This window comes from Danio rerio, chromosome 11 (genome assembly GCF_049306965.1).
Source record: "Danio rerio strain Tuebingen ecotype United States chromosome 11, GRCz12tu, whole genome shotgun sequence".
Taxonomy (NCBI): domain Eukaryota; kingdom Metazoa; phylum Chordata; class Actinopteri; order Cypriniformes; family Danionidae; genus Danio; species Danio rerio.
The window spans coordinates 25,985,319-26,001,202 of record NC_133186.1 but is presented as its reverse complement, the minus strand read 5'-3'; the positions used below and the strand labels follow the sequence as shown (position 1 = coordinate 26,001,202).

Sequence of the window (15,884 nt, the reverse complement as noted above, 5' to 3'; positions counted from 1 at the left end):
AATCTTGATGGTCCAGGATCAACATAAATTAATTTTAATCTTGATGGTCCAGGATCAACATAAATGAATTTTAATCTTGATGGTCCAGGATCAACATAAGTGAATTTTAACCTTGATGGTCCAGGATCAACATAAGTAAATTTTATTCTTGATGGTCCAGGATCAACATTAGTGAATTTTAATCTTGATGGTCCAGGATCAAAATTAATTAATTTATAATCTTCTTGGTCCAGGATCAACATAAGTAAATTTTAACCTTGATGGTCCAGGATCAACATAAATGAATTTTAATCTTGATGGTCCAGGATCAAAATTAATTAATTTATAATCTTCTTGGTCCAGGATCAACATAAGTAAATTTTAACCTTGATGGTCCAGGATCAACATAAATGAATTTTAATCTTGATGGTCCAGGATCAACATAAGTGAATTTTAACCTTGATGGTCCAGGATCAACATAAGTAAATTTTATTCTTGATGGTCCAGGATCAACATTAGTGAATTTTAATCTTGATGGTCCAGGATCAACATTAGTGAATTTTATTCTTGATGGTCCAGGATCAACATAAGTGAATTTTTATCTTGATGGTCCAGGATCACCATTAGTGAATTTTAATCTTGATGGTCCAGGATCACCATTAGTGAATTTTATTCTTGATGGTCCAGGATCACCATTAGTGAATTTTATTCTTGATGGTCCAGGATCACCATTAGTGAATTTTAATCTTGATGGTCCTGGATCAACATAAGTAAATTTTCATCTTGATGATCCAGGATCAACATTAATAAATTTATAATCTTGATGGTCCAGGATCAACATTGGTTAATTTTACTCTTGATGGTCCAGGATCAACATAAGTAAATTTTAATCTTGATGGTCCAGGATCAACATAAGTGTATTTATAATGTTGATGGTCCAGGATCAACATCAGTAAATTTTCATCTTGATGATCCAGGATCAACATTAGTGAATTTATAATCTTGATGGTCCAGGATCAACATTAGTGAATTTATAATCTTGATGGTCCAGGATCAACATTGGTTAATTTTGTTCTTGATGGTCCAGGATCACCATAAGAGAATTTATAATCTTGATGGTCCAGGATCAACAAAGGTGAATTTTATTCTTGATGGTCCAGGATCAACAAAGGTGAATTTTAATCTTGATGGTCCAGGATCACCATTAGTGAATTTTAATCTTGATGGTCCAGGATCAACATTAATTAATTTATAATCTTCTTGGTCCAGGATCAACATAAATGAATTTTAATCTTGATGGTCCAGGACCAACATTAGTGAATTTTAGTCTTGATGGTCCAGGATAAACATTAGTGAATTTTAATCTTGATGGTCCAGGATCACCATTAGTGAATTTTAATCTTGATGGTCCTGGATCAACATAAGTAAATTTTAACCTTGATGGTCCAGGATCAACATAAGTGTTTTTATAATGTTAATGGTCCAGGATCAACATCAGTAAATTTTCATCTTGATGATCCAGGATCAACATTAATAAATTTATAATCTTGATGGTCCAGGATCAACATTGGTTAATTTTATTCTTGATGGTCCAGGATCAACATAAGTGAACTTTAATCTTGATGGTCCAGGATCAACATAAGTGAACTTTAATCTTGATGGTCCAGGAACAACATTAGTGAATTTTAATCTTGATGGTCCAGGATCACCATTAGTGAATTTTAATCTTGAAGGTCCAGGATCACCATTAGTGAATTTTAATCTTGAAGGTCCAGGATCGACATAAATGAATTTTAATCTTGATGGTCCAGGATCAACATAAGTAAATTTTAATCTTGATGGTCCAGGATCAACATCAGTAAATTTTCATCTTGATGATCCAGGATCAACATTAGTGAATTTATAATCTTGATGGTCCAGGATCAACATTAGTGAATTTATAATCTTGATGGTCCAGGATCAACATTGGTTAATTTTACTCTTGATGGTCCAGGATCAACATAAGTGAACTTTAATCTTGATGGTCCAGGATCAACATAAGTGAACTTTAATCTTGATGGTCCAGGATCAACATTGGTTAATTTTATTCTTGATGGTCCAGGATCACCATAAGAGAATTTATAATCTTGATGGTCCAGGATCAACAAAGGTGAATTTTATTCTTGATGGTCCAGGATCAACAAAGGTGAATTTTAATCTTGATGGTCCAGGATCAACATTAGTGAATTTTAATCTTGATGGTCCAGGATCACCATTAGTGAATTTTAATCTTGATGGTCCAGGATCAACATTAGTGAATTTATAATCTTCTTGGTCCAGGATCAACATAAATGAATTTTAATCTTGATGGTCCAGGATCAACATTAGTGAATTTTAGTCTTGATGGTCCAGGATAAACATTAGTGAATTTTAATCTTGATGGTCCAGGATCAACATTGGTTAATTTTATTCTTGATGGTCCAGGATCAACGTAAGTGAATTTTACTCTTGATGGTCCAGGATCAACATAAGTGAATTTTATTCTTGATGGTCCAGGATCAACATAAGTGAATTTTAATCTTGATGGTCCAGGATCAACATAAGTAAATTTTAATCTTGATGGTCCAGGATCACCATTAGTGAATTTTAATCTTGATGGTCCAGGATCACCATTAATTAATTTATAATCTTCTTGGTCCAGGATCAACATTAGTTTATTTTAATCTTGATGGTCCAGGATCAACATAAGTAAATTTTAATCTTGATGGTCCAGGATCAACATTAGTGAATTTTATTCTTGATGGTCCAGGATCACCATTAATTAATTTATAATCTTCTTGGTCCAGGATCAACATTAGTGAATTTTAATCTTGATGGTCCAGGATCAACATTAGTGAATTTTAATCTTGATGGTCCAGGATCACCATTAGTGAATTTTATTCTTGATGGTCCAGGATCAACATTAGTGAATTTTAATCTTGATGGTCCAGGATCACCATTAGTGAATTTTAATCTTGATGGTCTAGGATCACTATTAGTGAATTTTAACCTTGATGGTCCAGGATCAACATAAGTGTATTTATAATGTTGATGGTCCAGGATCAACATAAGTGAACTTTAATCTTGATGGTCCAGGATCAACATTGGTTAATTTTATTCTTGATGGTCCAGGATCAACGTAAGTGAATTTTACTCTTGATGGTCCAGGATCAACATAAGTGAATTTTATTCTTGATGGTCCAGGATCAACATTAGTGAATTTAATCTTGATGGTCCATGATCACCATTAGTGAATTTTAATCTTGATGGTCCAGGATCAACATTAGTGAATTTTAATCTTGATGGTCCAGGATCACCATTAGTGAATTTATAATCTTGATGGTCCAGGATCAACATTAGTGAATTTTAATCTTGATGGTCCAGGATCATCATGAGTGAATTTATAATGTTGATGGTCCAGGATCAACATTAGTGAATTTTAATCTTGATGGTCCAGGATCAACATTAGTGAATTTTAATCTTGATGGTCCAGGATCAACATTGGTTAATTTTAATCTTGATGGTCCAGGATCAACATAAGTGAATTTTAACCTTGATGGTCCAGGATCAACATTAGTGAATTTTAATCTTGATGGTCCAGGATCAACATAAGTGAATTTTATTCTTGATGGTCCAGGATCAACATTAGTGAATTTTAATCTTGATGGTCCAGGATCACCATTAGTGAATTTTAATCTTGATGGTCCAGGATCAACAAAAGTGAATTTTAATCTTGATGGTCCAGGATCAACAATAGTGAATTTTAATCTTGATGGTCCAGGATCAACATAAGTAAATTTTAACCTTGATGGTCCAGGATCAACATAAATGAATTTTAACCTTGTTGGTCCAGGATCAACATTAGTGAATTTTATTCTTGATGGTCCAGGATTAACATCAGTAAATTTTCATCTTGATGATCCAGGATCAACATTAGTGAATTTTAATCTTGATGGTCCAGGATCAACAGAATTGAATTTTATTCTTGATGGTCCAGGATCAACATAAGTGAATTTTAGTCTTGATGGTCCAGGATCAACATAAGTAAATTTTAACCTTGATGGTCCAGGATCAACATAAGTAAATTTTATTCTAGATGGTCCAGGATCAACATAAGTAAATTTTAATCTTGATGGTCCAGGATCAACAGAAGTAAATTTTAATCTTGATGGTCCAGGATCAACATAAGTAAATTTTAATCTTGATGGTCCAGGATCAACATAAGTAAATTTTAATCTTGATGGTCCAGGATCACCGTTAGTGTATTTTAATCTTGATGGTCCAGGATCAACATAAATGAATTTTAATCTTGATGGTCCAGGATCAACATAAGTAAATTTTAACCTTGATGGTCCAGGATCAACATAAATGAATTTTAACCTTGTTGGTCCAGGATCAACGTAAGTTAATTTTAATCTTGATGGTCCAGGATCAACAAAAGTGAATTTTATTCTTGATGGTCCAGGATCAACATTAGTGAATTTTAATCTTGATGGTCCAGGATCAACAATAGTGAATTTTAATTTTGATGGTCCAGGATCAACATAAGTAAATTTCAACCTTGATGGTCCAGGATCAACATAAGTAAATTTTAACCTTGATGGTCCAGGATCAACGTAAGTGAATTTCAATCTTGATGGTCCAGGATCAACATAAGTGAATTTTAATCTTGATGGTCCAGGATCAACATAAGTAACTTTTAATCTTGATGGTCCAGGATAAACATTAGTGAATTTTAATCTTGATGATCCAGGATTAACATCAGTGAATTTTAACCATGATGGTTCAGGATCAACATAAGTGTATTTATAATGTTGATGGTCCAGGATCAACATCAGTAAATTTTCATCTTGATGATCCAGGATCAACATTAATAAATTTATAATCTTCATGGTCCAGGATCAACATTAGTGAATTTTATTCTTGATGGTCCAGGATCAACATAAGTGAATTTTCATCTTGATGGTCCAGGATCAACACACATGTATATATAATCTTGATTTTTCAGTATCAACATTAGTAAATTTATAAATTTTATGGTTTAGAATCAAGATGAATGAATTTATAGTCTTGATGGTCCAGGATCAACATTAGTTTATTTGGAATCTTGATGGTCCAGGATCAACATCATGTGACGAATTTATAGTGAAATTAACCATTTGGGGCTACAAATAACATTTTTTTAGTTGAAATGGTTTCGTGGCTGTTAAAGATTCTTCAGAGAACCATTTACACCAACAAAGAACCTTTAAAGTACCTTTATATTTAAGAGTGTAGGTTGAAAGTGGACAAAAGATATGCATTAAAAACCATGTGTAAATGAGAATTTGCCTCTTACATCTACTTGTCAATATATTTCCTAAAATGCATGTTAATATCAGGTATATACTTGGTGTTTGCGGCTCAAACCTGAGTCTCGAGACACTATGGTCTCATGGGCAGCTCCATCTCCTCCATCTCCCCAAGAGCGGATCTCCAGAACCACATAACCATTGTCCTTGGGTAATGGCAGTTTGACGGATGTCTTGCTTTTCTCCAGAACCTTTAAGGCAGACTGTCCTTCATGTTTGTAAAGAACCTGTAAAGAATTTATTTAAAAAGCTAATTTTAAAACATTTAAAAATCCTACTGACCCCAAACTTTTGACCAGTAGTGTAAGTTCCCCAAACATCAAGTAAAAAAAATATTTTTTCTTGGTAGGGTAAATCAACAATTCAGTGTATTGACCTTTATGGCATTGTATAGTATAAAAGAATGAATATAATTTAAATAAATCTTATCATAATATTCATTTTATTATTAACTAATTTTAAACAACAAAGAATGAGTGTTGTATTTTTGTAAAAAAAAAAAAAGAAAAGAAAAGAAACAAAAGGTTTTGTCATGGTTGCCCTTTAGAAGCCTGTTTTTGGCGGATTTAAACAATAAGCGAGGTAAGCGGCCGCTTAGGGCCCCAGGTAATCTGGGGGCCCCCAATAAATATATAGAAGTATAAATTATACTTATAAACTACACTGTAAAACGAATCCATAATTTTTCGGTTTATTTCCGGCAGCTGGGGTGCTGGAAAAAAAACTTAAAAATAACGGCTGTTGAATTACAGAAATTTACCATAAAATAACAGAGGTTAAATTACAGAAATTTACCATAAAATAACAGAGGCTGAATTGTACAAATTTAAGGAAATTTGTGTTATTTAATGTCTGCGATTTTACGGTAAATTTCTGTAATTTAATAGTCATTATTTTACTTTATTTTTTTAATTTTTTAGCTACCGTAAAATTACAGATTTTTTTACAGTGTATATATAACATCATTTTATATCATTTTTACATCATTTTTTTTTACATAATTCAAATATTATTTAATATACACTAAAATGTAACATTATTATAATAATGTAATGTCATGTAACAATATTATTATTAAATAAAATATCCACCACACCAATCATGGAGCAGTCCAGCAGTAAAATTTATTAAACAAAAAGATAAAAAAAAAATATATATATATACACACACACACACACACACACACACACACACACACACACACACACACACACACACACACACACACACACACACACACACACACACACACACACTATTTTTAATTGTAAATTCATTTTAAGAAAACTAATCCTTCAAAATGTAAAGACTGCATTAAGATAAAACAAAAGAAGATTGAGTAATATAAAAAACACCAAAATAAATAATAATTAAATAAAAGTAGAAAGGGTGCATCAGGACTTGAGCCCCATGGCTGGAGTTGTCCAGGGCACCCAATTCGCTAAATCCACCTCTATCTGGCACAGAATAATAATGACAAAAAAATTTCTTTCACAATTCTGACTTTTGGGTTGATTTTCAAAAACAGAAGACGTGTTTTCTTATCACGTGACATTATAGGCTGCCATTTTATAAATTCTTACCTCAGAGGAAAGAAATGATACGATATCACACCTTTAAATGATTAGTGAGTAAACATTCTGATATCACGCAGACGGCCGCACACAAATATACATCTACACACATCTACAGTTTTGGGTGTCAGTGTGTGTCACTCACTTTGTAACCCAGAACAGCAGATTCATTGTCCATGGATTTAACATGATCCCACCTCACAGTAACCCAAGAACCATCAACTTTCCATGAGACGTTACCTGGAGGGCGGTTCGGAGCTAGAAATGAAGATATGAGCAAAAAAATCAGTCCACAGAGACAAAAACTTTGACAGGAATTGCAAACTCTTAGGTTTCAAAGTATATGAATGTAACGTTTTAATAGATATGGAAGTGACAGGGTTGATCTAGTTATCAACTTGAAGTGGCAAGGCTTTGCATTTCTTTGATTGGCTTGTTATTTTCTCAACAAAGAAGGATGTAAATTATTAAAGATGGTTTTGAGTCAGATCCGAAGATGTGAAGTGTTTTTAAACAAACTTTATTTAAAGCAGTATATAAAAATATAGCAAGGTGATGTGATGCAACAAGATCTTGCATTCTTTCAACTTTTCCACCCTTAGGCTAAAGACTTGCGCAAGTTAAAATGAATAAGCCCTTGTTTTTCCTGGAATGTCTTATCAACAAAACAGTGCCCTGATTTGAAAAGTATCCTGCTTTCATTTCAACATTTCCTTATGTGCTAATGAGCATCATGGATCAAAGTTGAATTGTTTAAATTTGGCACATTAAATTCACCTTTATATCATGTTGGCTTCAACAAAATACAATTCAACAACAATTCCAGCATTGATTTATAAGTTTTTGCAAACATTTTGCACTAAACCTTCTTTTAATGTTGCTTTAATATTTCGTTTAACGTTAAAACAACAAACATTCATTCTTTTTAACATTTCACCATTAACTCTCCAACCACTTTTCACAAACCTGTTTGAGTTTCTTTTTTCTGTAGAACACAAAAGTAGATAATATGAAAAATGTTGGAAACGAGCTACCATTGACTTCTTTGGTATTTGTTTTTTCTTACTATGGAAGTCAATGGCTACTGATTTATAACATTCTTCAAAATATTTTCTATTGTGCTCAACAGAAAAAGCAAACTCATGGAGAATTGGAATCATCCGAGTAAAATGAAATTTTTAGGCATAACTTTTCTTTGAAACATGCTTAATCATATGTTAGCATATGACTACGAGCATTCCTAAGACTTAAAAAGAGGACTTACGAGGTTTTTTGGTGATGACAGTAGTTCTTGGTGAAGCTGGACCAGTGCCGGCGCTGTTGTAAGCCAGTACAGTGATGTGATAGAGAGTGTTGGGCCTCAAACCTGTGACCCGTGCTGTGTTCTCCAGCCCAGCTGTTCTTACCCGATCCGCAGCTGCCTCGCGTTCATGTTGCCGCCAATAACGAATCTGCAAACATAACAAGACTTACAATGATGTGACAGGTTTATTTACATTGAAAATCAGTATGAATCATATGAACTTCAACCAGTATGTGAATTCAACACTAAACAAGATATGAAAGTGAGTAAACCGAGTGTAAAACAAACATTTTGACACTCAAAAACAGTGATTCTCTCCAGCTGAATGCTAACTTTGTTTAAAAACAAATTCTGACAGTACCTGAGAACTCAAAAAATTACTTGTGCTGTTTGTTCAAACTACTTACTGTACATAAATGAGTTAAAACAAAAATTTGATTTATGTTCAATCCACTTAAATTTGTAAAAAAAAAAAAACAATTAAGTTAACTTAAAGGTGACATGGTGGCTCAGTGAGTAGCGCTGTTGCCTCACAGCAAGAAGGTCGCTAGTTTGAGCCACAGCTGGGTTAATTGGCATTTCTGAGTGGAGTTTGCATGTTCTCACCGTGTTTGCGTGGGTTTCCTCCAGATGCTCCAGTTTTCACACAGTCTAAAAACATGCAGTATAGGTGAACTGAATAAGCTAAATTGGTTGTAGTGTATGTGTGTGAATGAGAGTGTATGGGTGTTTCCCAGTGCTGGGTTACGGCTGGAAGGGCATCCGCTACATAATAACACATGCTGGATAAGTTGGTGGTTCATTCCGCTGTGGCGACTCCTGAATAACAAAGGGACTAAGCCAAAAAGAAAATGAATGAATGACTAAAGTTAACTTAATCGATTTGTGTTGGGACAACATGAAGAAATTGTGAGGAACCCAGTATTTTTACAGTAAATGCAAAATGTTTAACATGACTACAAAATCGCAAATATGTACTGTAATTGCATAACTATATAGCCTCATGCAGGTATTTGTGTTTATTTACATGTGGGCAGCTCATAACAACATTTTCAGTCCATATGCATTTTAAAAGCTTCCCTTTTGTAAAAAAAAAACAAAAACAAATATATATATATATATATATATATATATATATATATATATATATATATATATATATATATATATATATATATACATATAAACTTATATCACATAAACCACTTTCATTTTCAAGGCAACTGAAAAAGACAATTTTTTTAAATATCCAAAAGGGGTATAAAGCAAATTAAATCACATTTTGCTTCTAAAAGCTTACTTCTGAAAGGCACTAGCCTATTTAATTAAATATTAATTGCAAGGGTAAAATACCCTTTAATACAAGGGAATTTCAAAGGCTGTTTTTATCTAAAGGAGTGTGTCTTATCTAAATAATGTGTTTCATGTTCCTTGATCTGATCTAAACCTGCTGTTCATAAAAAGGAGCTAATGAGATAACAGCGCCTCTGTTACATGCTCAGCCAACGGGCAAAGCTCACAAATCCAGCTGTGCCACCTCAGATGACCAACAATGATGCACAAAACACCCGTCAACTTTGTTATGCTATTTATGATCATCAGTCCACTGACTAATAAATAAAAGACAGATATTAAACAATGTGCTGGTCCTGACCTCGTAACCTCGAAGAACTCCATTAATGTTGAGGTGTTGAATGGGCTCCCAGGACACTTGAATCTCAAATGCAGTCAAAGCAGTGGCATTAATCCGTCGAGGAGAAACTGTAGGTTCTAAAGGAAGAGCAGAAATCAAAAGAAATCAGTTACGAATGGATGAGGGATTGCACTGATAACAGCATATTTGCTAATCGTTTAATCTTTTTATTTAATCTCATAAGACTGGTAACTTTTTTGTATCAAATAAAAAGCTTGTCTTTGACAGCTCTGACGCCCTCTTCACATGCAGATTACACGAGTTGCGTGGTTGATATTGGCTATAATAAAGTTTGCATCAACTCTTTATTCATTAACAAACACAGTATTATGTTCTGACACATGCTGCACAATATAACAAGTGCTTTTGGTTGCTAATTCTGTAATCTTTGTAATTCAACAGTAAATAGGCTCCTTGAATATTTAAATGTGGGTTGGTTTGAGAATTAAATATCTAAGCCTCGATAGAGATAAAACTTCTTTGGAAGACAAATTAGTTTATTTTTAAATCAAATCTATTTAATCATAAGTGATTTATGCCTGTCCATTAAACATATTTGTATACAAAAATTTCTAATACTTAATAACAACAGATCAACAACAACCATTTTAAAATTTCAACAGATTCAATCTAGTCGTTTAATCGCATATTGCCCTTATTCTTCAATGCGTAAGTGTGCTTGTTTTTGCGATTGTTTTACAACTTCCAATTCAGTTGCCTATGGAAGAAATGACTAGGAATAATAAACGGCAAAAAACAATTTACTTGCTCTACAAACAAGTGTGTCCATGACTATACAAGCGAAGCAGAATTATATAACAAGAAAATATCAATTGGCATCATCAACAGTATAACAAGCTGTTTTTAATGTCTAATAATGAATGGAAGTGAATAAGACCAGAAGTCTCGAGCCAAAGACATTCAAACGGCTGCGCCCACTCGTACACGAAGAATAAGGTCAAGAAATCAGCGAACAGGATTGGTCACTGAAGCTCAAATATGCTTGCTTGATGCTCGAGAACCATTGAGGTTTATTCTTGCATCACATGGTGTGTATGAGCTTCTGCAAGAACCAATTAAGTTTGTTTGGGTTCAGGTTTTTTTATGTTTTACAACCAGTCTAGATATTGTGTCTCTTCAGAAGACTTGGATTAAATCCCTTGATTTGTATGGATTATTTAAAAATATGATGGCTAGCATTCAGATTTGATTATATCATTGCAATACACTTTCTTTATTCACAAAAAAAGATACATACTGTACTTAAATTCAATAAAAAAGTCAACATACAGTCAATACAGACAGTAAAGATATTAAAATTAATATATTTATCTATATTAATAGATATTAGAATTATATTCAAATATAAATATATAAAATAACAATTATTAAAACTGTTTTAATTATTTAAAAAATAGTTGTTTGATTCATGCATTTTTGGTCAACATAATTTCAATGGAAATACAGAAATCTCTCAATTTAAATGAAAACAATTTCATTAACATTTCATTTAAATCATAATTTGTGTTTTTTTTTTTTTTAAATGATCTAGTTAATGTAAATTAACCAGTCAATCGATAGACCTTTATGGCGTTTCATAGTATAAAAGAAATAACATCATTTAAATAAATGTGATAATTTTGCTTTCTTGAAACAATTTAAGCTTTTAATTAGGTAATCTCCCATGTCTGCCCTTTAGGGGTTAAGTAACATCCAATCAGAATATAATAAATACTATAATTATATCCATAAATAAAATCCTCAGTAATAACCCTCACCCTCCTCCGCAGAGTGTACTACAGCAATCTGGCTGAAGGGCCCTTCTCCTTTCTTGTTGTAGGCCTTGATTCGGACCTCGAACGGGCAGTATGCTGTCAGACTGTCATTGCTGTACACATATCGAGATGACTCCACATTTGGCACCTTCACCACCGTCCATGTTGGTATGCCTTGCTTTCTGAATGCCAGGATATAACCAAAACTGTCTCCATTCTGATACTCTCTGGCCATGGGCTGTAATGCATACCAGCAGAAATGTTAATTTCTTTGTTGAGGGTAATAAAGACACATCTATTGACCTTCTGTTTGCAATTCTACACATCTTTTTCCCAAATGTGAATACTGTGTTTCAAGTTATGGGTTGCACTTCCAGGTTGAGGAACGTATATTCAAATGAATTAAAACAAATCATTTGAAACATTAAGTTTGTGCAAAAAATAATCAATATACTCTGATAAATATAAAGCACGAAGCCTAATCTTACAGTCATGAAAACAATATTACGCTTGCTATTTGAATGTGACATTAATGTAACAAACTTATCTGTGGACAAAGCTGTTTTGAGTTCACTGTATTTGTTTCTCTGGATTGTTTTCTCTTTGTATTCCCTACAGTACAGCAAGGGTATTTTAGTCAATAAAAACTAAAACTAAGACTATATATATATATATATATATATATATATATATATATATATATATATATATATATATATATATATATATATATATATATATATATATATATATATATATATATATATTTTTTTTTTCTTCTTTTTTTAATTAACAAAATTAATAATAATTTTAAAAAAAATAATTATTTATTATTTTAGAAATAATAAGCAGACCTGCATCTGTTTTATGGCACTTTTACAGCTAAACACCAGTCAGGTGAATGATTACTAAAACTAAAACTGAAACTAAATATATAAATATAAATAGGGATGTGTTCACAAAATAAAATCTAACCTAAAACTAACAAAACCATTAATGAAGCAAACAAAAACGAAACTGAGATATACAGCAAATTTAACAACAGTATTGAAATAAAAACATTTATTTAAAAAAGCAAACGATAATGACCTTGCGGTGCAGTGATTTTCAATAAACAACTGTAATATTTTTGCAGAAAGACTTTTTTTTCAGGTTTGAAAGCAATTTGTTCATTCTAATAAGTTTAATAATCAATGGAAGGACTTTGAGGGGAAAAATGACAGCTCATTGAAACCAGTTGTTTAAAACATTGTTGAAACTATAATTCACGCTAGGCATCATGGGGCACAAGGAAAAAGGTGTAAATACTGGACAGAGTAAAAAGTATTAAGCATTTCTAACATCAAATTACACAGATAGAACTTACAGTCCATGTAATAATAAGTTCATTACGGTTTCCTCCACCTCCACCGAGTCCACTGGGAGCCACAGTTGGTGCTGTAACACAAAATATTACCCTTCTATCAATCAAGTTTGTTATTGTTTGGAACCACAACAATAGTTTATCATCGGTTTGTTTGGATTTTTATTTAGCACTAATAAAAGTGGAACGGTCCTGACCTGCTTCTTTGGTTTGTGCACGCGGGGAAGGCATGCTTGGTTCTCCGCTGCCCAAGATGTTGCTGGCAATGACCTGGAACTCATAATCCATCCAGGGCCGAAGATCTATCACACGTGCAGATTCAGCATTTCCTTCTATGTTTGCAGGGTCTGGAGGAAGCATTAGCACAAAATGAAAGGTATGCATTCGATCACTAAGGGTAACATTATATATGATGTCATAATACTACTATATTTTTCAAACAAGTGTCCTGGGCAGCTTTTCTTTAGGCAGTTTATGGGTTAAAGTAAGCAAGCGAGTACATGTATGCATGTAATTGTATGATTAGTTCAATCATTCAGAAAAGTGGCTGTAACAGTGAATAAATGAAAAATAGACTAGAAAAATATAAAGATACCAAAACAAAAGAGAATAAAAAAAGAATTAATAAAATATATCTTAATATATTATTACCATATTAAAATGGAAAGAAATATAAAATAATAATAATACTATTATATTATACTATATTATATTATAATAATATTATATTATACATTAAATACATTAATTATAATACATTTAACATATTTCAAAATTAAAAATGCATATATTTAACAAAAACAATGCAATAGATATTGTTGGTATTAAAATACAATTCAATAATCAAACATTACACTTTGTTTACATTACATTAATTAAAAATCATAAATTATAGAAATTTACATAATACACCTTAAGTATTAAATTGTAATCTATTAATTCTGCAAATTAAATAAAAACTGTTAAAACCAGAAACCATAATTTTTCGCTTAATTCTATATAGAAATGTTATTCTATATAGAAATACGGTGTCACTATTTCAGAGTAACCTCACCTGTCCTCATCCTCTTCCAGTCATGAGTCTGTGACGAGCGGCCCAAGATGACATACTTGCCAATGGGACTGTGGTTATCATACCCACGGCTCCATCTCAACTCAACCGATGTGTCGTTCACACTAGTCACCACTAAACCTCCAGGAGGGCCTGGTGGGCCTGTGGAGAAAAACATTGAGATGCAATTTTGTCATTCATTAATTATTGATATCTAATCTAATTAACTAAACAAATACTTTAGTGTATGGGTATATATAAAATGTTTTTTCTTTTGGGGAAAGTCTTATTTGTTTTATTTTGCTTAGAATAAAAGCAGTTTTTAATTTTTTAAACACCATTTTAAGGAAAAAATTATTTGCCCCTTTTGGCTAATTTTTTTTTTCGATAGACTACAGAACAAACCATCGATATACAATAACTTGCCTAATTACCCTAACCTGCCTGGTTAATCTAATTAACCTAGTTAAGCCTTTTAATGTCACTTTAAGCTGTATAGAAGAGTCTTGAAAAATATCAGGTAAAATTTTATTTACTGTCATCATTCATTCGTTTTCTTGTCGACTTAGTCCCTTTATTAATGCGGGGTCGCCACAGCGGAATGAACCGCCAACTTATCTAGCAGATTTTTACGCAGCGGATGCCCTTCCAGCCGCAATCCATCTCTGAGAAACATCCACACACACTCATTCACACTCATACACTACGGACAATTTAGCCTACCCAATTCACCTGTACCACATTAAGACCCGGAGGAAACCCACGCAAACGCAAGGAGAACATGCAAACTCCACACACAGAAACGCCAACTGAGCTGAGGATTGAACCAGCGACCCAGCAACCTTCTTTCTGTGAGGCGACAGCACTACCCACTGCGCCACTGTGTCGCCTTTACTGTCATCATGATAAAGATACAATAAATCAGTTATTAGAAATCAGTTATTAAAACTATTATGTTTAGAAATTTGTTGAAAAAATCTCTATTAAACAGAAACGGGGAAAAAAATAAGCAGGGGTGCTAATAATTCAGGGGGGCTAATAATTCTGACTTCAACTGTATATACAGAAAATATGTGATGAAAAATGATCTGTTCATACAAATACAAATGTAGAGGGGTGCCAATAATTGTGTAACATGTTTCTATATAAAACTGGGCTGCTTTTGGTTATTCTTAATGGGAGGAGAGTTTTTTTTTTCATATTTTGAGCAATTGATTAATAGTTTAAATGATCAAGACAGATCAGCTGTCTTTGCTCATATTTACCAGGGGTGCCAATATTAGTAAAGGGTAAACATTGTTTACCCTGAAGAAATGGATCAGCAAAATTGAGATTTTTCATGACTCTATGTTACAGGGCAGAGTGCCGAGAGTTGCTTGGCCAAAGAATGATCAAGCTGAACAGACTGCGGCCTGGTGAAGCAAGGTTTAATAAGGTCTCTGTCGTGTTTTGGCCAGCTGGAAACCCTCACCTCTCACCACCAGCTTGGCCGAGGCCATGGCGCTGTCCACCACCGTCTGGGCTGTACAGGTGTATGTGCCAGCATGACTGAGCTGTCCATTTACTATCACCAGGTCACCGATCGTCTCTTTCTGTGCAGAGAAAAGACAAGTAAAGTCTATTTGGAAAGAGTACTTGCCCACTTTAGCTTCATAAGAGCATTTATCTCATGCTTTTTTTAATCTGTAGAGGCTGAATTTGAATTTGTGAAATGGACTGTATATATAATATCGTGTCTGAAAGGGATTTACTTTGAAGTGAATCCTATTAAAGCTAA

The 15,884-nt window shown here is 33.1% G+C and overlaps 1 protein-coding gene across 1 annotated transcript in view; it reads right to left on the bottom strand.

Moving 5' to 3' along the window:
• cntn2 (contactin 2) overlaps window positions 1–15,884 on the bottom strand; it is a gene marked incomplete at its 5' end in the record, with an annotated part of 92,844 nt that overhangs the window by 35,364 nt on the left and 41,596 nt on the right. The window contains 9 exon segments of the mRNA NM_131446.1: window positions 5,407–5,575; window positions 7,068–7,180; window positions 8,187–8,373; window positions 9,880–9,995; window positions 11,697–11,931; window positions 13,060–13,130; window positions 13,254–13,403; window positions 14,111–14,269; window positions 15,579–15,699. Of these exon segments, the coding sequence (NP_571521.1) occupies window positions 5,407–5,575; window positions 7,068–7,180; window positions 8,187–8,373; window positions 9,880–9,995; window positions 11,697–11,931; window positions 13,060–13,130; window positions 13,254–13,403; window positions 14,111–14,269; window positions 15,579–15,699 (1,321 nt within the window).